The 24496-nt window shown below is 44.5% G+C and overlaps 2 protein-coding genes across 5 annotated transcripts in view; one reads left to right on the forward strand and one right to left on the reverse strand.

Annotated features, from left to right (window-relative positions):
• SYN3 (synapsin III) overlaps positions 1-24496 on the forward strand; it is a 452538-nt gene that overhangs the window by 138038 nt on the left and 290004 nt on the right. For all 4 annotated transcript variants that reach the window (XM_049115333.1, XM_025461487.3, XM_049115335.1 and 1 more), the window contains 2 exons: positions 4728-4884; positions 8336-8425. In XM_049115333.1, coding sequence (XP_048971290.1) covers positions 4728-4884; positions 8336-8425 — 247 coding nt within the window. The remainder of the gene's footprint in view (positions 1-4727; positions 4885-8335; positions 8426-24496) is intronic.
• TIMP3 (TIMP metallopeptidase inhibitor 3) overlaps positions 10316-24496 on the reverse strand; it is a 57970-nt gene continuing 43789 nt past the window's right edge. Inside the window, exons 2-5 of the mRNA XM_025461546.3 lie at positions 23692-23774; positions 16087-16198; positions 15311-15432; positions 10316-14234 (exon numbers count right to left, since the gene is read on the reverse strand). Of these exons, the coding sequence (XP_025317331.1) occupies positions 14037-14234; positions 15311-15432; positions 16087-16198; positions 23692-23774 (515 nt within the window). The 3' untranslated portion in view covers positions 10316-14036. The remainder of the gene's footprint in view (positions 14235-15310; positions 15433-16086; positions 16199-23691; positions 23775-24496) is intronic.

The raw sequence follows: 24496 nt of genomic DNA on the forward strand, positions 1-24496 counted from the left end.
CATTTTCCCCCTCATTTACACATGCATTCATTAACTTAGTCATTCATTTAAAAACATTAGTATGGTCTATTTTGTTCAAGAGAAGCACTTCTGTTCTCATTGAGCTGTCATCTGTAGAGGGAAGAGCAGATAATAAAAAACTAAACAGATCAACAGGAAAAATAAAATTGCCACAAGAGCCGTGAAGAAAGGAAAATAGGGCAATATGGGGTTTGGCACAAATTTCAATAGAATGAGCAGGACAAGTATCTTTGTGGAAATGAACCTGAGCTGATGAGTAAGTGATGGGAATGAGACCTCTGGGGCTACATTTGGGGAAAAGCATACAGGAAGAGAGAGTTAGAGGAAGAGGAGGTGTAATTGTGGCTCAGTGAAGGTGAAGGAGAGACAAAGGTAGAAAGTGAGGATGGAGAGGTGGGCAGGGGCTCTGTTGCCATGGTAAGAAGCCTAGGATCTGCTCTCATAAAGAGGAAGACTTCAGAAAGCTTTTAAGCAGGGAAGGGCTATATAATTTTGAAAGAGCACTTTGAATATAGCATCTTGAGATAGATCTCCAAATCCTTAAAGACAAAAAGGAGGTGACCACTACTTTTATTTCAAAGAATCAGAAAGATTCCAATTGAGAGATTAGTTTTAGAAGTCCTGGAGAGAAAGCACATTATAATATCTGGGGCTGGTATTGGGCCGTCCCAGGACACACCCTCGGATACTCCTCTTGGAAGATGATCTTTGGAAGGGCACCCTCTTTCTCTAGATAGCCAGATTTCTCCCCCAGGCTATGTCTGTCTTATGAGTTCTCCACAAACAGTGAGAAAACTGGCAAACTAACCAGCATGAGACCTTTAATTGTTTCCTCCTGGGGCAGAGTGGAATTATCCCCAGTGAGACACCAGGTTTGCTGCCGCTTGTTGTCTGTGGGAGAGGCCAGACTGCTGGGAGTAAGGGGTATCTCATTGTGAGAACCAGGGCCCTGGAGGACCCTCTGATTATCAAAACAGAGAGAGAAATCAAAAGGGAAAGACTGTAGATTTGACTAGGTGGGAATGGAAAATGGGTTTATATGGTTTTTGGAAGATGCACAGACAATAGAAAAAAAGACAAGCAGACAGCTAGTAAAAATATTGCCATACCAGATGATGTGATAAAGTTAAAGGGAATCATCCTATACACAGAGCTCTGTGAGCAGACTTTTACAGAAAAGAAAATGCACACGGTTAATGAAAGTACTTAAACTCACTAAAGTCATAGAAATGCAAACTAAAACAGCAGTGGGGATACAGGGTATTTTGGGGGAAGTTGCTTATCAAATTAAAAAATGTATTTTTCAAAAACTGCTGTGTTGGTGAAGCCATAATGATATGGACACTGTCATCTGCAATTGGTGGCTTAGACCTTTAGAAAGGGGGCACATTTGGATACTTAAAAATTTTTCGTACCCCTTAAGCCAGTAATCCCACTTCTTAAATTTTATTTTAAGATAGCTTAAAAAGGAAGGCATTGGTTTGTATGCAAAGATGTACATGTGTGAAGTGTGGGAAACAGCCTACTTGATAATAGTGGATGATAAGTTGACTTCATTATGGTATATACATTCAGTAGACTGTTAGGTGGCTGTCAAAAGTGATATTTTGGGGGACGCCTGGGTGGCTCAGTGGTTGAGCATCTGCCTTTGGCTTAGTGTGTGATGCTGGAGTCTGGGGATTGAGTCCCACATTGGGCTCCCTGCATGGAGCCTGGTTCTCCCTCTGCCTCTCTCTCTCTGTGTCTCTCATGAATAAATAAAATCTTTTTTTAAAAAAAGAAATAATATAAGGGATTTTCTCTGAGTCAAGAATTACAGATAATTTTATTTACTTTGTGTTTTTGAAGTTTTTTTTACACGATGAACATATATTCCTTTTCAAATCATAAAGAAACAGAAAATGGTTTTTTGTTTTTGTTTTTAGAAAATGGTTATATTTTGTTAGTGCTGTCTGTTGTCATCAGATCCCTATTAGAGACACAACACTCCTTCCTTCCTTCCTTCCTTCCTTCCTTCCTTCCTTCCTTCCTTCCTTCCTTCCTTCCTTCCTTCCTTCCTTCCTTCCTTCCTTCCTTCCTTCTCTATTGCTGCAAGAGCCAGTGAAGTAGAGCACAAACAGCAAGAAAGTCAGAGGAGAGACCTGGGTGTTACCTACTGCTCTGGCATGGTTTTGCCTGGGACACATCAAGGCCCTGCTGTGGTCCTTTTTTTTTTTTCCTTTGGTATATTTTTTATTGGAGTTCGATTTGCCAACATATAAGCATAACACCCAGTGCTCATCCCATCAGGTGCCCCCCTCAGTGCCTGTCACCCAGTCACCCCATTCCCCCTTCCACCTCCCCTTCCACCACCCCTTGTTCATTTCAGCTATGGGCCTTAGTTTCCCCATCTGTAAAATATATTAGTTGGACTGGTTCAGCTCCAAGAATGCAATAAGGATATAAACATAATAATTCCAAGCTTCTAACCCAACTCTGACCCTAACTACAGAGTGACATGATTGACCATTTCCATGAACACAACAGTGTCAGCCATACCCAAGATACCACCATCCACCTGGCTCCCCTGGGATGAGTCACAACTTAATGGGGGGGATCTCTGCCATTTTCTTTAGGGATTAGGGGGTGATTTTTGTGTATATCATTCCTTCACCACGCACTTATTACACCTCTGCTCCCATGGCACCAGGCCCTGGGGTTATACAAGAAGACCCAAGCTCAGAAAGATTGAGAAATGTCTGCACCTGCAACACATTCTTTCCTTCTTTCTCCACTGGGGCAAGTCCTCTCCATTTGACCATTATTTTAAGTTACATTCAATTTATTTGAAAAAGAAACAGTTTATTTGAAGCTAAATGTCTAACTCTTATGATCCATAAGCCAAATGGATCATACCATTTTGAGTATAAACCACCTATATACTGTGAAGCTGATTTTCTTGTGTGACCTAGAAGTGAGGAATCTTGATATAGATGGATCCTTGGGCAGTGTGAGTAAAACAATGTTTGAATTTACCTGGAGCCATGTGACGGAGGGAAGAGTATATGCACTTAGAGTGAGATCACCTGAGTTCACACATGGCTCTCTTATTTCCCAGCTTTGTGACTTGGAGAAGTTCACAACTTCTCTGAGCTGCATGTTCCCATCTATAAAGTGAGGAAATAGTCTCGATCTTACCCAGGTCTGCTTGTGGGTACTTATCAGGATTATGTCTCCAAAGGGGCCTAGCAAAGAGCCTGGCATATTCTTGGCCATCACATTAATGCCCTTGCTGCTTTCCAGAGGTTGCTACTTTAAAGGGACAAGACATGTTTGAAGTATATAGGATATATAAAGCATACATATTGTGTCTATATATCTGAGTGCATATACATACCATGCTGCATGGTGGTTGAGAACTAGGGCCGTGAGGCTGCAGGCACCTGGCCCTGCCGTGTACCTGCAGCATGTCTTTTTGAACAAGTGACTTAATCTTTGTGAGTCTCAGGGTGCTGTTGACACAAAATGAACAAACCTTTTAGAATTTCTTTAAAAAAAAGAGAGAGAATTTTATTCAAGCCCAAGTTAGGACAGCTGCCCGGGATATACAGTCTTCACAAAGAAGAGAGTGCTCTGATAAGGGAACATTTGATGTAGGTTTCTATACATATTTTGCACAAAATGTTGCAAATTATTAGACAAAGAACATTTCAGAAAGTTGCTGGCCTATCTTAAGTTTCTAATATTGGCAGGGCTGTATGACTTGAGTCTTAGGGGAACCAGGAAGTGTTTTACTTTTTCTTATCATTTATGTTCAGAATACTCCTTTTTGATTATTTTCTTTAACAAAGCAGATGTCCACTATGTGCTCTTGGGGCAGAAATAGAGTCTGTACTTTGAGGTTTTGCCAAGTCATTTTGACCTTGGTAAATGTTGGAGTATAGCTTCCCTGGGAGCCCAGGAGCAGGACCCACAAACAGTAAAAGTTGAAAATTTCCTTTATCAGTGCTCCTCTGTAAAATGGAATTGCTGGCAGCATTGCCCACGTTCTTGGGCAGTTATGAGGATTCAGTAAAGTAATATGTATTGCCTAATAAAAATGGAAGTATATTCACTGAGTAATTTCATACATTTTCCTCTGATTGTAAATGAATATTTATTCAATGTAGAAAATCTATTATGCTGAGTGAAGTAAGTCAGTCGGAGAAGGACAAACATTATATGTTCTCATTCATTTGGGGAATATAAATAATAGTGAAAGGGAATATAAGGGAAGGGAGAAGAAATGTGTGGGAAATATCAGAAAGGGAGACAGAACGTAAAGACTGCTAACTCTGGGAAACGAACTAGGGGTGGTAGAAGGGGAGGAGGGCGGGGGGTGGGAGTGAATGGGTGATGGGCACTGGGGGTTATTCTGTATGTTAGTAAATTGAACACCAATAAAAAATTTAAAAAAAAAAAGAAAATCTAAAAAAAAAAAACACCTAAAAAAGAAACATGAATAAAATATGAGTTGTTTTCAGCCCTTTTATTTTGTAGCTGCTGTGTGTTTGCATCTGACTGTCCCCATTCACACTCCCCCATCCCATCCTCATTCTGAACTGAGAGCTCCTGGCTGGCCCCCACCATGCTGGGTCAGTGCTATCCTCAGCAGGCTGTGGCCCGATGCCCTGGTGTTTCAGCAATGCCCCATGTAGTAATACTGCTACCGGCCCCTCTCTTTGCAGATCCTTCAAGCCAGACTTCATCCTAGTCCGTCAGCATGCCTACAGCATGGCTCTGGGTGAAGACTACCGAAGCCTGGTCATTGGCCTTCAGTATGGAGGGTTGCCTGCCGTCAACTCCCTCTACTCTGTCTACAACTTCTGCAGCAAGCCCTGGGTGGTAGGTGATGGGTCAGGCTGACCTAGAGTGAAGTGGGTGGCAGTGGGTGGTCTCCCAACCCTGAAATGGGCCCATCCTCCAGCATGGAGGCCTCAGTAATGGGTCTTTTTTAAGCAACTTAATAAGCAGATTGGACCCCAGGCCTCTTCTGTTAATTATTGCCTAGCGAATATTCTATAACAACATAGTATGAACATAGTATGACATAGTGTTATCTTATAATAACATTAGTGGTATACTGTTCTTACTAATATTAAATTAGACCATTTGTTAGCAGTGGGCACTATTTATTGAGCTCTTACTATGTACCAGAAAACTGTAGCTGCCCGATGCTCAAACTATTGCTGTCTGGCGAAGTGGACATCATTACTCCATTTTGCAGAAAAAGAAGCTCAGCTTCAGAGCAGCTAAGGAACTCACCCTGGTCATGTAGACCAGGAGGGGTGAAACCAGAACTCGAAGCCATATCTCTCCAACCCCCAAGACTTGATTTTCCCTGCTTTGTAGTCATTAAATTAGTTCATCCCTTGATTTATTTGAATCTCCATTCAAATGTTACCTGTAAGAGAGACTTACTAGGATACTACCCCTCCATTCCCCCAAATACTCTCGATACCCTTATCCTGATTTATTTTTTCCCCAATAGTTATCTCCATATAGAATGATAGATTTATCCATTCTTTTGTGTATTGTCTGTCTTCCCCCCTAGAAGTAATTCATTCATGCAACAAATATTTATTCAGCACCTACTATGTTCCAGGCACTGTTCTAGTCCTAGGAACATGGCAGTGAGCATACCAGACCATAATCCCTACCCCATAGATCTGGTATTCTAGTGAGCAGGGGCACATGCAGTATATTAATAAATATCCCAAATATATAATAAGTCATATAAACACCAACAGGGAAAATAAGGCAGGGAAGGGAGATAGGAAATATGGAGCTGTGGATATGTACAGCATGCTCTGTGGAGCTCTAGCCATCTTGTCTCTTGTTTCCCTCTGCTTGGTCTCTTGGTGGTAGGACAGTGATTAAGAACAGGGGTTATGGAGCCTGATTGCCCAGTTCCAGGAGCCTCAATTTATGAGCTGTCATCCTGAGCAATTTGCTTAACCTCTCTGAGTTTATTTTCCATATTTGTAAAATGATGATAATACTAGGGTCATCCTGGTAGGGTTATGAGTGAATACATTTGGCTGGCACAAAGTGCACACTCAATACATGGTGACAATTATATTCATTCAGTAAATATCGAGTGCCATCAAGGTCTCTGCAACATTGGCATTCAATATTTATTGAATGAATATATACATTAATTTAGTATATATGAATAGTTTTTAACCACTGTTACCATGGCTCTGGTCTCCTCATTCTACCCTGAGATCTTTGGCCTATGGCATCCCATATTTGATGTCACTGTCTGGAAAGGGTCTCGATGGTATTGGCCCACACCCCTTGTTTTTCGATGCAGACATCATGATGATAGCAGCTACTGTCCATCAGCACTGTGTGCTGTGCTGAGCCCTTAACATACATATTGTATTTGATCTTCAGAACACCCTGACAAGTACATATTGCTAATATCTCCATTGTATGGATGAGGAAATTGGAGGTGGGCATCTCCAAAACTTGTGTGCTTGATCATAGACTTATTTTCTCTCTCTCTCTCTCTTTCTCTCTCTGGACTTCAGCATCCTTATCTGTAAACTGAAGGATCTCCTGTGATTTCTCATATTTCTGAGGTCCCTCAAGCCCTCTAAGTGGACTCCCTGTGGGACCACATCTGCAGATTGTACCCCAAGAGTTTGCAGACCAATTCTAGCCTGATGCAAAAAGTTACCCATTCTGTCTGAGACATTAGTGTTGAGTTACTCCTGAGTCAATCTGGTGTAAGACTTAGCACCCCTGCTAGCTATTGGGCATCCACCTTAGGCCACAAACTGTAGCTTACTCCTTCTTCCATACCATACCCTTTACACTTATGGCCACCAGGAGTTCCCTTGTTTCTGGGTAAATTCAAAGCTCCTTGTGCCAGCCTTTAAAGGCTCCCAGTGGTCTCTCATGAATCACCCTCCATCGTCATCTCTCATTGTTCCCTGTACCCAAGGCCACGGCTATGACAGCCACTGTCTCCAGGACACTAGTCTCACTACACACCTGGAGTACCTTTCCATCTTCTCTTGTGTCATCTGCTCCAGGGAGTCATCCTGACCCCTACTCTGTCCCTCTTCCAGGCCCCTCAGTCCCCTTGCTTTCCTCCAGCAAGACATCATTATCTCAGCCATCTGCCCACACTATCTCCCCTCAAGGCCTGGTCTCCCATGCTCAGCTTGTTCCAATATTAAAGCACAGTGCCGAGCACAAAATGAACTCCCAAGGGCGCTGAGTGGTGTGGGGTAATGGAAGAAAATGTAAGTCCAAGGCCTGCCTTCCAGGTGCTTACCCTCCAGCTCTTGGGATGGCAGCTACCTCTATGGCAAAATAAGGCAGTGCTGAAACAAGAGGAGCCAGGTATGGAGGGAATACAGCTCAAGCAGTTGGAAATGAGTGCAATTGTAAAAGCAGAAAAAAAAAAAAAGAGTTGACTCTTGAACAGTGCAGGAGTTGGGATGCCAACACCCAGTGCAGTTGAAAATCTGTGTATAACTTTGACTCCCCCAGAACTTAACTACTAATAGCCTACTGTTGATTGGAAGCTTTACCAATAACATAAACAGTCAGTTAACACAATTTAATGTTATATGTATTATACGTTGTTTTCTTACAATAAAGTAAGCTAGGGAAAAGAGAATGTTATTAAGAAAATCATAAAGAAGAGAAAATACATTTATAGCACTGGCATATAGCATTTATAGCATTTCAGTATTTACTGAAAAAAAGCTGTGTATTTAGTGGACCTGTGCAGTTCAAACCCATGTTGTTCAGAGGCCAACTTTATTTATGATTAATAATAATATCTAGCATTTGAGTATTCCTAGGGACCAAGTACAGCTTTTCATACATTGTGTAATACTGGATCTCTTTTTTTTCTCCATTTACAAATGGAGTGACTTTTCAGGCTACACAGTTAGTAAGTGGTAGAGAATTTGAATCCAGAGTCTACACCATAAACTGTCATGCAGTACAACTTCTCTAGAAAGGCTTTGCAGGCTGGGGACATGGCATGAATATCAGCAGGTTATGCTTGTGTGAGATGCTGACAATGTAGTAAATGTTCACTAAATGTAATTTAGCTGAATTTGGTGGCCTGACAGGAATGAAGGGTTGATGCACCTAGACGATTGAAAAGATGAATTTCCAGCCAAAGAATCTGGTTTTCATCCTGTAAACAGGGACTGACTAGTGCAGCTCAGCTCAGAATTATTAGATACCTGAGGCCTGAGATCGAGTGGGAAATCCCACCATACTATATAAAGATGATTGACCAGTACTCTTCCCCCTTCTTTTCAAGTTCTCTCAACTCATCAAGATCTTCCATTCCCTGGGTCCTGAGAAGTTCCCACTTGTGGAGCAAACATTCTTCCCCAACCATAAGCCAATGGTGAGTGCCCTTTCTTACTCTGATTACCTTCATGATACAGAATGAACACAGATGTCCATGTTTTCCATCCCTTTGGATGGATGAGTAGGCTGAGGGGCCACTCCCTCACCACCTGGGCTCTAGGGAAGAGCTGTGATGTCCTGTAGGAATACCTGGCTTTCCTAGGGAAAGGATTAACTCTTTGGGTAAAATTTCAGGTAGCACGGCAGATGGCAAAGGTAGATGGCATTCCCTGGGACATCGGGTATCGTCAGCAAATCTGGGGACAATCTGAGCTGTCATTTTGGAGCCAAAGGTTGGTAATAAGGATAAAAGATGTTTCAAAGTTTGGAAGTTGTTTCCCCTGAGCACTGGGCAGACCTGATTTCAACTCTTATTTTAATAAAAACAGTAATATTTTATTTGTGTTGATTGTTGAAGAGCGGTTTCTCTGTATGTTCTCTTTGCATGTTGACTTTTGGATGTACCTGAGGTTGTCTCTGGGAAGTGGTTGGAGCTTCACTTGGAGCACATGGTAGAGCCTCTCATTTGGAGGACAGCTGGGTGGGAAGGTTAACATCTTTCTGAATAGGGTGGTGAACTCTCCATCCTACAACCAGAAGAAATTGGGTGGAAGAGTTCTGTGCAGCTGGAAATAACCTGTGATGCATCTGCTTGTGTGTTTTGGTGGTCTTCCTAAACTGATCAAAGAAATGCAGGGCCCTGGCCCCATGCTTGCCATGTAAGGAATGTGAATCTTGGGAAACAGGGTAGTTAATAGGGTATCCAAATGTCTCAGCTGGGGACTGTGGCCTGTTTGTAGAATCCCAAGCTCAGGCTGCTGACCTAGAAAATTCTGTTTTGAGACAATGATGGGTAGGACTGTAGGCTCCAAGAAGGAGCAGTCTAAACAGGCAGAGAGGTTTTTCCATTGATTATCTTTCCCTTCTATCTGATCTGCTAAGAGTCATCAAATCCAGGATATGCTGCTTGGATAAGAAGGGTTTGTGGAACCTGGCATATTCCAAAAAAGCATGAACACAGTAGAGAAACTTCAAGGTTTATTACCAAACCAGAATGAGTTTGAATCCTAGTCTGCCAGCGTACTAGGTCTTGAGCAATGAATGGTCTTGGCTTCCTCTGAGTCTTGGCTTCCTCTGAATCTTGGCTCCCTCAGCTGGAAACTATGGAGGACAGTGGGGCAACCTCATTGGGTTGTTGAAGTTTAATGTAATCATATAGAGAGAGTGCTGTGCCTCATATACAATTGGTGATCAAAGTAGACTAGCTTAAAATAGGGGCAAAAGTTATACCCTGGAAAATTGTCAACAATGGGATGAAAGTTGGGTGAGGGGTCTGCAGCCAACCCAGCCCATTGAGGATGACAGATCCAGTTGTAAGCTCTGAGAGGGGCTCACCTGCTAGTGGGACCTCTTGAGTTCCTGGCATTCCCAACTAGGCCAAGCCATAGTTGGAATTCAGGTAGGTATTTGGCATCAGGTACTGATATTTGCAACCTTTTGTTCTCATTTCCGTGGTGTAAGATTCTTAGGAAGAAAACAGGGAAAGCCATACCAGGGCTTCCAACTGGAAATACCTGTACTACTTACCAACAGTTAATTAGATTGAGATCCAGATTCTATAGAGTTATGGAGAACCCTGACCATGGAATCAGGGAGCAAGCTCAAGGCTGGATTAGCAGTCAGAAGGAAATCTAGAAAGCCTCTCCTGAAATCGCTCCTTTCTTGAGAAAGGACTGGAGCTGGGTAGGCTGAAGCTGTAGAAGTGGATGAAGGGAGGAGAACGTGCATGGGCCTGCAGCCAGGACAGGAGGGACCAGCTTCCAAAGCCCTCTGCTGTCCATATTACCCTTAAGGACAGTCAGGATAAACAGGCAAGAGACTACAGGTGTGTGATAGAAATAAAACCATTTTACTGTTTAGAATAAAGGACACACTATAAAAAGTGAACATTATGCAACATTACAGACAATATACATTCACGGAATATAAAATTCATAAATAACATGGAGGAAAACTGTAAACAGTGCTACAAAATTTAGCAACAAATACATTCCTTCCAGATAGGGTTTTCTCTGGTTGGTTTCTCTCCATCACTTCTGGGTCTCAGGACAGCAGACTGGCTAAGGGGAAAGGTGAGAGCCTGGGAGAATCTATGAAGCCCCTCCCCTCAAAGCATGACCTGGTCTTTAAGTTCTTACCCTCCTTCACAACTCCCAAGAGCCAACTTGGGGATTGTTGACATCCACCTCCCCTACACTCCCACATTTTTTTTTGCTTATAGTCATCAGATTTTTAAAGTTTTTTCTTTGTGTAAAACTATTGTAGTGATCTTTTTCCTTTTGGTAGCCAGGAGACAAACACTAGGGTGCCAGCCTGGGGTAATCCATATCAGCGACCATCAAACCCAAGATGAAAGGCTGGAGCAGAGGAGGGTACTATCTCCCAGGAGACCACAGTGTCTCTGAGACAGGATTGTTCCAATAAGTCATTTGTTTCTTTAATTGCTCAAGAATCATTATATGAAAAATGGTGCTCATGGGCTGTATCTCAACTGCCATGATATAGGCCTGGAGCTGAGTGACAGTAAAGGACAAGAGTCTCCAGCATTATCTACTAACCAGATGGAGCATAGGCCTGAGAGGAGAGAGGCTGGGTATAGTGCTTTCTGGATAGGGAGGCAGAAGAGATGGCCAGATGAGGTCAAGAGATCTTGGAATCATAGCTCCCATGGCCCTGGATTTTTAGGAGAAATCATGGCTTCCTAATTGGGTGGTCAAGTTGGGGACAAAGAATGGGAATGGCCAGCAGACTGCCCAGTGCCAGTTGATATAGAGCGAGGACATGAATGTAACTTGCTGTTTTCTCTTCCTACTTCCTACTCCAGAAAGCACTGGGTTGCCAACAAAGGGAGGAGGTTGGATGAGTCTCAAGTGCTAGTTGCTCCTCATTTCTCCAGTTTGCCAGTCAAGCTGCCTGCACAGTAGAAGTATTTTACCCTCCATTCCACGTTAGAATTTGATTCAGGAAAATGGCGGCATGTGGGTTTCATTTTTTTTTCTCTTAAACACAATGTACACATATTAAAGCCTACACATGACACAAGATTTAGCAAAATAAAACGTTCACGATATGATTGAAATACGGAAGTGTCTCAGCTACATAAATGATTTTAAATTATACAGTAAGTGAACAGGTGAAATAAACAAAGCTATAGCTTATAGAAAGCTCAAAAACCGCCCTCTGCCAACATTGCTTTGCAAAGGACCCTTCTTTGCCCAGGACCTGCTGTTCTCTTTGCCAGGGCCTGACAGATGGGACTGTGGTTCCACCAGCATTTCTGCAAGGAAACTTCAGATATGACTCACTCTCAGGCCTCACCCCAGGTCCCGCCTTGTGTGAGTGGAGGTGGCCCCACCAGGGACCAAGAATCACCAATGCTTCATGGAGGGGATACTGATGTCCATTTGTGGGAGGGCACTTGTGTGGGTTGGGTCAGGGGGTCCACCTTATAAGACTTCAAGGTTGAAATCAATAAAATCTCAGGACACCAACGCTGGGGCTTACTCCTTAAAAACCACTGGCCTGCTGACCTCAGATCCTTTTGCTTACACTGCTGCATTGAGAGGGACAAAGCCTCCCATTTCTCACCTGCCAGATGGCATGATTATAAGGTAACAGATATAAGATAATAAAATAGATCCCACAGAAGCCAGATGCCTGTACTGCCTTCCCACTGAGGAGTTCTGCCGAACACCTTGCCTGGGCATTTGTGCGTGCGTGTGTGTGTGCGTGTGTGTGTGTGTACGCAAGACATCACAATGTGTTGTCTGCTTTTTTTTTCTCCTATTTCAATTGGCAGCTCTGTTTCCTAAAGTGGAATGAACTGAAGATACAAATACTAAGAGGATAAATACCCATAATCTGAAAAAAGAGAGCAATCATGTTAAATGTCACCATCCTACCATCCCCAAATCAGTAAAATATACATTATCACCTACTCTTGGCATCTCACTTTCAACACTTAAACTTAAAATACTTTTATTTAATCGGATAACTTATATTATAGTTTTATTTCAAAAAACACAACAAAAACTCTACAGCGGATTGCAGAGTCAGGCTTCCCCAATGACCACCGATTTTAATCCCATGAGGTAAGGACCTCAGGAATGGTGTTCGCCCACCAGTGAGCTGGGGCAAAAAGAGCAGGCTGTCCTGAAACCCAGGAAAATGGCCATCTAGCTGAGGCAGGACACTTTGCAGCTTTCCCTCCTGTGCCCAGACCCCTGACCCACACTAACTCTCATCTCCCACCTGAGCTAAGCCAATAAGGCAATTAAATGAAGGCCCCAAACATGAAGCAGGAGAAAAGGAGAGGGACAGAGGTCAGATGACCCCAGTTAGAAGGATGTTGAGGGTGTTCAGAATTTCAAATTTTAATTAAAATGAAAAAAAAAGTCAACTTGGAATGTCATGATTTTCTTCAAACAAGCAATGACAACAAAATAGAAGAGATTATACTACTGGCATATTTAACAGCATTGAACAGAATTCTGTGTCCTGTAAAAAATTAGCTTATGTCCCCGTGTGGGTATATGCAAATGTGTATACAAACACATCCCCCTAGGTGAGCTAAACCCTACTTTGGAAATAGTACTCTCTACCCAAATCTACTTAGCTATATCTGTGGATAGTGTATGGTGCATGTATTCCTCCAATTTACATAAAGGTAAGCTCCTGGCCAAATCTACCAAAGAGTTTTCCAGGAGGAAGTCTTGTGGGAGATAGAGAGAGGAAAGACATTCATCTCAGTCTTTCACCTGAGCTTTTGTACAAGGCAGGCAAATTGCCTCCTAACCTCAGGCAGATGTTTAAGTCTTCATCAACTAAGAAAGTTCTGTTATTCTGGTCTGGCTGCTTACCCCAGACTCAGAAACATCTGGTCAACCCAAGCGGCACTGGGCTGGGGGAACTGTGTGTGCTGTATCTTCTCAGACCCTCTCCTGCAGTCTCTTTCTTCCCTCCCTCACTCTTATGTGCAGACACAGACAGACACAGTCTGGTTGGGACATGCAGTAGCATCTCCTCAGTGTATAAGATCTTCTGTGTACCTTGAGTCTATCTGCTTGCTGCCCTGGACTGCTCCTAAAATGGTTCACCTCTTAGCAACTTCCTTGTCTGTGTCTTTTATGTCCTGGGTGGAGAAGGGCCAAGAGAAAAGGATCTTGGAGATGGTGAGGTGGGGAAGAAGAGAGAGGGGTATGTGTTACAATGCCCAAATGGGATAGTTTTTCGATTTTTGTTTTCCTAAAAAAATAGATTATATTATCACGAAGAAGAGGAGTGTACATTCCTCATTCTTCCTGGCATGGCACCAAAAATTCCCACGTGGAAATGGGTGATGTCAAGGCCAAAAAGAACGGGTAGGGTGGGGCCAGGAGGATGGTTCCAAATAAACTCCATATGACAGCATAGACTTTTCCTTAAGTGTTCGAAGTGCTAAATTTGCAAGAAAACAGGCACTAATGTCATTGTCATCATCTGGGAAGAGTTAGTGTCCGAGGGAAGCTCAGCGAGAAGGGAGGGAGGTGAGGTGGGGCAGGGTCTGGTGCTCAGGGGTCTGTGGCATTGATGATGCTTTTGTCTGGGGGCGCCCATCCTCGGTACCAGCTGCAGTAGCCACCCTTCTGCCGGATGCAGGCATAATGTTTGGACTGGTAGCCAGGGTAGCCAAAATTGGAGAGCATGTCGGTCCAGAGGCACTCGTTCTTGGAGGTCACAAAGCAAGGCAGGTAGTAGCAGGATTTGATCTGCAATTAAATAACAGCCAATGGTTGGTGGGCTCTGCCATGGTGGACCCAAGTCTAGATTCACACCAGTGTAGGTGGAGCCTAGGCACATCACTCCCTTAGTAAAATAGAGTAACATTCACTAACACTTACTAAGCACCATTGTATACCAGATATTCTGCTCAGTGCTTCTATGTTATTCTCTTTAGTTCTCATAACAGATTTATTTCCTTTATAGATGAGAAAATAGAGGCTCAGAGGGGTTAAGTAACCTGCTCCAGGTTTCACAGCCAGAGAGTGGTGGAATTAAACATTTGAGAGAACTTTTCCTTCTCAAATGGCAACAGGCAAGGATGTGTGATCTCAGCTGTTGTGGGAATTGAGGAAGTAAGATTAAAGTATAAAGTATGGGCATCCAGCTGCCCTAGGAGAGAAATCGGACTCAGTGAGCTGTGTGACCTAGGGCTAATTAACTTAAGCTTTCTGAGCCTCTGTTTTCTCATCTGCAAAATGAGCAGAGTGGTAATTAAAACCGTACAGAGTTGTTATGAGAATTAGTGAGAGAATTGTGTCGCTCACTCCCACAGCAGGAAAGCTGTGTGCCATGGCGCTGTGCTTGAGTCAAGGAGTTGGGCCTGATTAAAGAGTGACCTTCTGCAGCATGTGGTATCAGCAGTCCTGAGCCAGCTCGCTCACCTGCGGCAGGGGCCACCAATGAAGCAGCTGCCCTGGTAAGCCCACTTGGGACTGCTTGACAAGACCTGAGCGTAAGGATCTTATACCTGCCACAACCTTGAACTACAGGAGGGGCCAGGGGTGCTGAAGAGTCCTTGTGCCCCAGCAGCTGCCAAGTGGGCAGCATGGAGACACCAGATTCCAGCAGAGAGGCATTCTTCCCCTGCCTTCCTCATTGCTCAGCCTGGGAGCAACATTCCTTACCACCCTTGTGCAGACCTGCCCTTCTGCCCTGGCCTGACATGTATGTCCTCGAGGACATATGGCCATGTATACAAGGGCTCGGTGCCCAGTACTGCAGGAACTGGCGTTTCTGGGGCTGTGAGCCAGCACTACCCCTGCCTGCCGTCTCCAGGGCTTACCTTGCAGTTACAGCCCAGGTGATACCTGTAGTTGAGCCCCTTGCGCTGGGAGAGGGTGAGCTGGTCCCACCTCTCCACAAAGTTGCATAGTCCTGTGTACATCTTACCATCATAGACGCGGCCTAGAGGAGAAAAGAGGACAAGGGGAGAGTTGTTTTGTCCAGAGTCCAGCCACAGGTGAAAGAATTCTCACGTCCTTAGACCAGGTACTGTGCTAAGTACTTGCCAGTCCTATGATTTTATTTCATCCTTCCCAATACCTTTGAAGCCAAAAATCTGCCCCCATTTGCAGAAGATCTTAAACCCATGAAATTCCAGAGCTGGGATTAAGGCTAACTCATCCCTTCTCTCATCAGTGGTTTCTTGGTTTTGGTCTCATTTTTTCCTTTTCTACATTGACTGCTTGAAGGTGGGCAGCTTTCAAAGATAGACCCAATAAATATGTTGACTATGAGGTATAGAGGAACAGGTACTAGCAATCCCTTTATATATATGAAGTAATGAGAAACTGCAAAACTAGGCAAAACAAAACTACATTTCCTCCTTGGAGCCAGTGGTGGAGATGAGACTAAACCCAGCCTCAATGTAGAGCTTTGAGTTCCCACCACAGGTCAAGCAAGGTGCACTCTACACAAGATATTCCTTACAATTCACTGGGCATGTGGCCAGGGTCCTAAGGATACTTCTGGGCCTGCTCCTCCTTCTCTATCCTTCTGAAGCAAATGACTGGTGGACCTTAGCCAAACCCTGGCCTAGATGCTAGAGTTGGCTGTTACCTGTCAGCAGGTACTGGTACTTGTTGACCTCTAGCTTAAGGCCACAGAGACTTTCAGAAGCTTCTGTGTGGATGTACTGCACGTGGGGCATCTTGGTGAAGCCTCGGTACATCTGTGGGCAGAAGGAATGTCATGAGAGAAGGACCAGGGCTCAGAAAAGAAAGCATGCTGTCATGTATTCTGTGGAGATGTGACTCCCCTAATCTACCATAGTGTGGTCAGTCACTGATTTACCCACCCCAGGGCTTTCACTTCAGATAAAGCCATCTAGTCTCCTCTTGTCTGGTGCCTTCCCAGAGAAACCTTCCCATCCAGCCAGTCACAATGCCCATTCCAGCATTTCCACAACACTGTACCAGATATATACTCTTCTCATATCCCAACACCTTTTCAGAAATCCAAAGAATTTGTTGTGAAAGGAGTCCTGCCTGCCTCACCAACCTTGGCCCCCAAGTTCTAAGAAGGTAGCTGGCTAGCCTTCTAATGACATCTCTGTGACATTTCTCAGTGTATAAAAGCATTCCACTTACATTCCCCTCATTGTTTCCTCCCAAGAACTGATGGAAGTAGGTATTATTGTACCCATTTTACAGACAAAGACTCAGAAATTGTTTGGTTGATAAAAGTTGAACTCAGGCCAGTATTCTCCATGCTTTTCTTTTTCTGAGCATCTGTTGAAAGCACTGGGTTCCTTTACCCCAGACAAAGCATATAAACACATATACAAAATTTCTTGATTTTTAACTGAACACTTTATAAAGTTGAACTGAATGAATATGCTGATATTTGGCCATTTTTATCTACAACATAATCTAAGACGGTGGTTCTCAATGGGAGGCAGTTTTACCCCCACCCCAGGAGACATTTGGCAATGTCTGGAGACATTTTTGATTGTCACAGCTGACAATCAGCCACACAGCCCCCACAGCAAAGAACTATCTGGCCCCAAATGTCAGTAGTACCAAAGTTGAGAATTACTCCTCTAATATTAACCCACTTAATCCCCATGACAGCCCCACGAGGCAAGAACTGTTTAGGCTTATTTTATAGATGAGGAGCCTGAGCGCCAGACAGGTCAAGTGGCTTCTCTAAGGCCATACGGTTGGCAAATGGCAGAGATAGGATTCCAGGCCAGAGAATCTGCTCCAGAATCCATGCTCTTAACCATTATCCTATGCTCTCTCTCACTGTGGTCTCACAAGTTCATGCCCAAAGGCCTCTGATACAGGCAAATGCTATTTATAGCTGTTGTGCCTCCTTTATCTGCATGTGCTCAGAGCCACTGGTGTGAACATAATGAAGCTGAACCCGCATGGTGATTCCATGTCAAGACCACGAGTCTTACACGGGTTCAGATCTGTTGAGAAAACTCTATTAACTGTGTGTGAGCTGGCGAGGGTAGGAGAGGACACCAAGGTATGGCCCAATCCCATTATCCCCCTGGTTCTCAGAGCACACAAGCCCTGGATGGCTGGTGCTCTCCAAGAGTTTACAACAGGACAATGTCTCTCCCTTAGTTCCTGGCATGCGTTATTAATTTACTTATGGTAATTAATAAGAAGCCAGACATCCTCTCATTGATGTCTCATCTAAGTGCCTCCCATTTGTAATAACTTCCTGGGTTTTCTCCTTATTTTCTTTTAAGTGGGGACTGGCTGGTGGGGGTAGGTGGTCCACAAGGACCTCCACCATCATAGAGGGTCTCCTGGACTCACAGAGTTTGGGAGCCTCTGCCTTTTTAAGGGGAACATTGTTCTAATTGTGTGCAACCATCAGTGCAGATGGTTTTAATTTACCTGGCCTCTCTTTTAACCCTCTTCTCTTGAGAGGCTCACCAGCTGAATGAGGAAATGCAGCCAAGCACTGTGAGAACTGCTGTCCACATTCAGTTTTCAATTATGCTGCAGGGGATCAGGGGCGGGTCAGATCGTACATACTCCCCACTTCCTCAGTGATGGATGGTGCCTCTCTGGCTTTAACAGGAACCATGCTTAAGAGCACTGCTGTGTGCATGCCATTAAGTGGGCCTTCAAAGAACATTCCTTACACTCTCTCCTGTGCCCAGCAGCTTCTCCTCTGGAGTGGCTCTTCCTTGAGTTCCTGGCAATGCTTCAACTCGGTCCTCACGCTAGGTCCTTTGGACCTAGGCCGTTAGAGCCTCAGTACATCCTTGTCAGTCTTTCCCCTTCATGTCCTCCCTGCTTCATGAGTGAGGATTAAGGCCCTGTGTAAGGTCCAGTGACTTCAGCTGCTCAGTTGAGTTCTCACTCCTTTTGAATTAGGAGGAATTTTGATTTCAACATGGCTTATAGCACTTGGATGCAGAATCAAAACTTTAATGCACTGTGAACAATTAGGTCTGACAAGCACAGTGCTGTCTTTTAGGGTCAATTCTGAGCTTAACAATATGGTAAAGCAGATTGTACTCATTTTGTTATCTTTTCTTTATAATAATCCCATCTTGACCTAAATATCGACCCTGAAAGTATCATTAAGTCTGTATTCATAGAGACTGAGAATTGGTTTGACAAATTTAGGAGGGTTGCGATTGGTTTGTAATGTGCTGACATCAGAGAATCATAGAATCTGAGAATTGGAAAAAACGTTAAAGGTAATCTAATCCAGTCAAAGCACTGGAGGATTAATGGTAAACTCAGGTTCTGGAGACAGACAGCCAATCTGAACGTTGTCTCTGCCACGTATTAGCCACTTGGAAAGCTACTTAACCTCCTTGAGTCTCAGTTTCTTTACCCATAAAATGGGGCAAAGTATTTACTTCATAAGGTGTTTCTGAGAAATAAATGACTTAGAATAGTACTTGGTGCACAACATTCGCCAAAAATTGTCTTAAAACTAGCTCTACCGAAATTCATATTGGCAAAGGAAAAGTTTGGTCCTCTGCTTTCTATGTCTCTTTGCCCAACCTTATCTCTTAATGCAGGAGTTTAAAGCTGATTTGGAACTTAAAACTAAGCAGGTTGTGTTCTCTCTTTCTCTCTTTTTCCAGCTTTATTGAGGTATGATTGACAAATAGAAATGCATATATTTAGGATGTAATGTGATGTTTTAATGTCTGTATATGTTGTGAAATGGTCACCACAACCAAGATAATTCACACACTCACAGAGTTACCTTTTGTGTGTGTGTGATTCTCTTAGCAAATTTCTAGGATTCAATATGGGATTATTAACTATTATAATGCACACCATGCTGTGTATTAGGTGTCCAGACCTTACTCATCTTAGTTCTGTAGAAATGGAACTTTTTACCTTTTGACCAACATATCCCCATTTCCATCACCTCCCAGCCCCTAGTGACCACCATTCTGCTTCCATAAGAAGTTCAACTGTGAGTTCCACTTTTTTAGATTCCACATAAAAGTGAGCTTATGCTGTATCTGTCTTTCTGTGTCTGGCTTATTTTTAGCATAAGGTCCTCCAGGTTCATCCATGTTGTCACAAATGATAAGCTGTCCTTTTTTTAAGGCTGAGTAATGTTCTATCATTTCTAGACACATACCTCATTGGATTCTGTAAGCCTCTGGGCCTTCCCTCTTGGTAGTATGTACACAAAAGTTTGAAGAAGTTAGCTTCCCTTGAGGTGAAGGGACAAATAATGTAAGAAAGAAGTTTCTGAATCTGGGGGCTTTGAATATTTCTTATAGAATGGCTGGTCTTTACCTTGACAGCATGAAATAATCACCATTATGTCAAGTATTTCTGGCATGCCTGCCAGAGATGAGCACTGTCCTGAATGCTCCTTTACATCATGAACTCCTTTAAACCCACAACTTATTCTCATATGCAGACCAAGCAACTGAGTTTCAGAGACATTAGATACTTGACTGAGATACCAAGTGTGCTACCAAAGTCTTTCTTTCTCTATAAGAGAGAAGTCTTTTTCTTAAAGAATACGCTAACAGAGCGGCCAAGCACGTGAGAATGCAGGCAGTCTCTGTTGAGGGCTAGCTGAGAGACCCAGGCCAGAAAGAGTTACAGGCATCAAGAAGGAGGAGAATGGCTCCCTGTGGGCTGGAGAAGCTTCCAGCTGGAGCTTCAAAGGCAAGACCTTGCAATAGTGCTCATTTGATTAGATAAACCACTAAAGGAAGGAAGTCCCCAGGGACCAAACATTCCAATTGCCCAGCAAATCTGTCCTGCCCAGAGTCAGGACATGCAAAGCACATGACCAGTGGGCCTCCCCTTGGGACCCCCGCCCCTCCAGGACCATCTAGGACATAATGTTCCCCACGTGTTGTCCCCTACTGCGCCAGCCTGGGAGCATATCTCCACTGCACAAACTGCAGCTCCTGGCAAAGCAGACTGCTTTCTCATGGTCCTGATAGGATATAAGGTCCTGATAGATTAATCAATTCTGGCAACTTCTACCTTTGCACTATAGCCCAGTGCCTCTGCTCCAGCTAATCTCCAAGTCTGGGTTTGTAATAAGTTCCCCTAACATTCAAACACTACCCCCCACACACACCTATGGGTCTCTGCCCACTCAAGATAGGGCTATGACATTGACCAAAGGTTCTGGAATTAGCATATGGGATTGGGGCTGCCCACCTTTACTCCAGGTGAGAAGTTCAAGGGGGGAGGAGGTGGGAACTCTGAGACAGGGTGGCTCAAATTCTCACGTTCTCCGAGCTCCTTTAGTCCTGTTCTAAGGGAGCCCTTGCTCACCCCGTCTGACTCTCTTGGGTAGACTCTCTAATCCACCAGAACAAAGCCACCTAGGGACCAGTGCCAAAATTCATGCAGGCTCGCCTCTGGCCTCTCCTCCTTCCCTCCTACAAAGAGTTTTCAATACACCCTTTGCAGGATGTTGCAAGTCAAGAGCTACACTGCTGGATGACAAACGGACAGACCCAAGCTAACCTCTTTTTGTTCCTCGGGGGAACTATATACAAATGGGGTGGGGTAGGCCCCCAAGTGTGCAGGAATGATGAATCAGCCTGCTGCTCCACTGCTCTGTAATCTCCCTGTTGGCAAAGGCTCTACAGCTTCCCTAGTGTCTGCCACTTTCTAGTCCTATAAACTTGACTGTTACATAACCTTTCTAAGTCTCAGCTGCTTCACCTATAAAATAGAGGATAATGTGCGTCTACTTCATAGGATTGTTATCAGGACTGATCTGTGCAAAGGTTTAGCAGAACACCTGATACACAGTAAATGCCCAGTACATGTCACTTGAATGGAGTCTTATATTCATTATGACAAATATTATCTTGGTATCCCCAGCTTGAAGCACAGTGCTGATCACAGAGAGAGTGAGAAGGAAGGAGGGAGGAAAAGAGGGAGGGAGGTTGGATGGACTACTCCCATTCCTACACCCCATGCCTGATTAGTAGACTGCTCCCTGGACACCAGCAGAATTCAGTGGTCTCTCAGGACAGAAGGGCAATGACCCTTCTACAAGTTATCTAATACTGGGATGGTAGGAAGGGCAGAGTTAATAAAAAGGCATTACATAGTGATTGATGATCAAAGTGAGATGGCAGGGAGATTTGGGGAGCCATGTAAAGAACACACAGGATTGGGAAGGAATCCCAACACCTTAGCTTGGGAACCAGATCTGTCTTTAATTAAATGCATGACTGATCAAGTCATTTCCCCTGTGAGCCTGTGTCAGAAGTAAAACAAGGAATTTTACTTTCCAGCTCCCAGCACCCTGGTTCTATGAGCCTGGGTGAAGAATAGTGAATGGACAGTGTGATGCCACCAGCCTCAGAGTGGGTGTGTGCTCTGAAGCTGATGGGTGAACAAATGCAATTTGGCCTCTAAACACCCCCCAGCAGCTGGCCTGACACCAGTGAGGGGGGGAACAGGACATTCTGCCCACAGGAAGGGCATCTGATCATCCTGGTGTCCAGGCCCTGAAGGAAGTAGGGAAACTAAGCAAGCTTAGGAACTACTGCCTCCTAGCTCTCGTCTCAGATCTGTTGGCCACATAGTGTCCATAATGTGATGGATTGTTCCAGAGCAGGAGGGGAGTGTTGCCTGAACCTTTGTTTTATCTAACATGCTTTGGCATTTGTTCACTAGCTACTGGGGGCTGTACGGTGGGGGTTTCTTTGGTTGTTGTTGATCTTGTTGACTCCCTGCTCCACACTCTTCTCTCCCCATGGCCATCTGAAGACATAAGCTGGTCCCATGACCAGGCTTGGGCAGCCAAGGGCACCTAGCCAGGGCTGACTCTGGACATTACATAACCAGAAGGCTGTGGATATTTCCAAAGTTTAATCCAAAGCAACAGGTTCCACAGACATAGTACATCAAACCTCAGGCCTCAGGATGCAGGAATAATGAGGCCTGGAGGTCTGCCTCCAGGATGGTCAGGTACCACCTATGGGCTCTCCCCACCTGCATTGAGTTCCACCTGGGTGTCAAGGCTTGTCTCCTTTGGGGAGTTTTCTGGCCAGTAGGGTCTCACTCTCATTTCTCCCTTAGGTGGAGAAACATCCACCAAGTCTCTTTTGTGTGCCAGGTCCTGTTCTAGTTTCTGGGGATGCAAATGTGGGCGGTGAGTAAAGGGCTGGCAGTCCACTTAGACCTGAGCATACCCCATTTTAAACTTATGGTTAGTCACACATATGTGTCTTACGTCTTCTCTCCTGGCCTAATTGTACTTCCTTAACATAGGAACCCCATCTTTCTCTTGGCCTCTATGGCTCCTGGCATTAAGTGCTGTTTCTTGCCAAGGTGGAATGATGGACCAGCTGCTGAGCTATTCAGAGTGAGTGAGTGCAAATACCCCTTTCCAGCACCCAGAGTAGCTCTTGCTTAGAAGAAACACCACACATGTCCCAGGGCACTTAGAATCCTGAAATGCCTGAGCTAGAAGGGCTTTTAGGGGCACCAAGCTCAACCCCATACTGTTACAGGTGATAGAACTGAGGTCCAGCAAGGGGGGATCCCAAGGTAAGCAGGCTATTTGGGAGTGGAGCTGAGGCAAGGAAACAGGTTATGCAGGTTTTACATCTGAGGTTCTTTTTGTTAAGATGGACTTCCCTAGTGGGCTTCATAATGTTAATATGCTCAGGAATATGTTCAGTTATACAAATGTGCTTAGTAAATGGTGCTAACCAGATGGGATGCAAGATCTGGGAAAGACAGGGAAAGAGGGTGCAGTTCCTACTCCGGGATAAGGTTCCTGTGATCAGCCAAAGTTCAGTGTAAGGATTCAAGGAATTAAATGTAAATTGTAACCTCAGCAACTGCATAAGACCAGTAGGCACTATTGAGCTCAGAAGAGCCTGTAAGACAAACTCGTCCCATCCTCTCATTTTACAGATGGATAGACTGACACCCAGAGAGAGGTGGTGACTTGGCCAAGGTCTCACAGTTACCAGGGAACAAGGCTGTCTGCCCTCTGGTTCCAGAGTCAAGCCTCTTTTCAATGGCTTCTGAGGGACTCCACCTGCACTGGCTTTAGGGTGAAGCAGCCACCTTCCCCTCACTACCTGGCATCCCTTTCTTCTGCCTCAGCAATGTTCTCTCCAGCAGTGGGGAAGGGCTATGCACACCCACCTTGCCTCCTCTGGCTAGGACTTTACTGGCAAAAAACCCAAGAGCTCTCCTGGAGCGGGCTTATGTCACTTACCTTCATCTGCTTGATGGTATAGACCAGCGTGCCAAAGGGCCCCTCCTTCACCAGCTTCTTCCCTACCACCTTGGCCCGGATCACTGCAGAAAAAGGCAAGATACAGACAAGAAGGAGATTAGGGAGGCTTGAACCACATCAGAGACCACATCTCAGGTTGGGTGCCTGGAATTGCTTTCTTACCTCTGGGCCAACTTGAATAGACGATTGTATTTATTAAAGCAAGAATTCAGATGAGAGACCCAGGGGTTGGGAGAGGAATGGAGGAAAGAAGGAAGGCAGTCATCATTCAACTTAATTATCCCAAATATTCACAATTGCCGACGCTGGAAATTCCTAGGCTGTACTCACCCCTGGAAGAGTTTCTTGAATCTCTGGTTTCACCGTAATCCAAAATCTACTTCTCTTGTTAGAGCCTCTTGCCATCCCCCCATTGTCCATCTGACAGTTGCATGGTTTCCCAGACCTATTCTCTTTCTACCAGGACCTCTTCCTAAATGCTGCCACATTTAGGGGCTCTTCCTTTGCATGCCCAGGTCTTGACATGCCTGCAGGGTTGCAGTGCATTCCAGCCATTCCCCATGGCTGCTCAGCATTCTGATGGGGCCCTTGGTACCCAGCACTTAGATGGCAGGGAATGCAGTAAAGCATAGCTCAATTAGGATGTGATAGAGGAGGGAACAGTTGGGAATAGGGGCTCAGGAGTCAACTGAACCGTTCTAACCCCAACTCTACTCTATGGCTATTTTGGAACTTTGTTTCTGGCCTCCAATTTCCTCTTCTGTAAAGCCAGGATAATGGTGGT

Source organism: Canis lupus, chromosome 10, assembly GCF_003254725.2.
Source record: "Canis lupus dingo isolate Sandy chromosome 10, ASM325472v2, whole genome shotgun sequence".
Classification (NCBI taxonomy): Eukaryota; Metazoa; Chordata; class Mammalia; order Carnivora; family Canidae; genus Canis; species Canis lupus.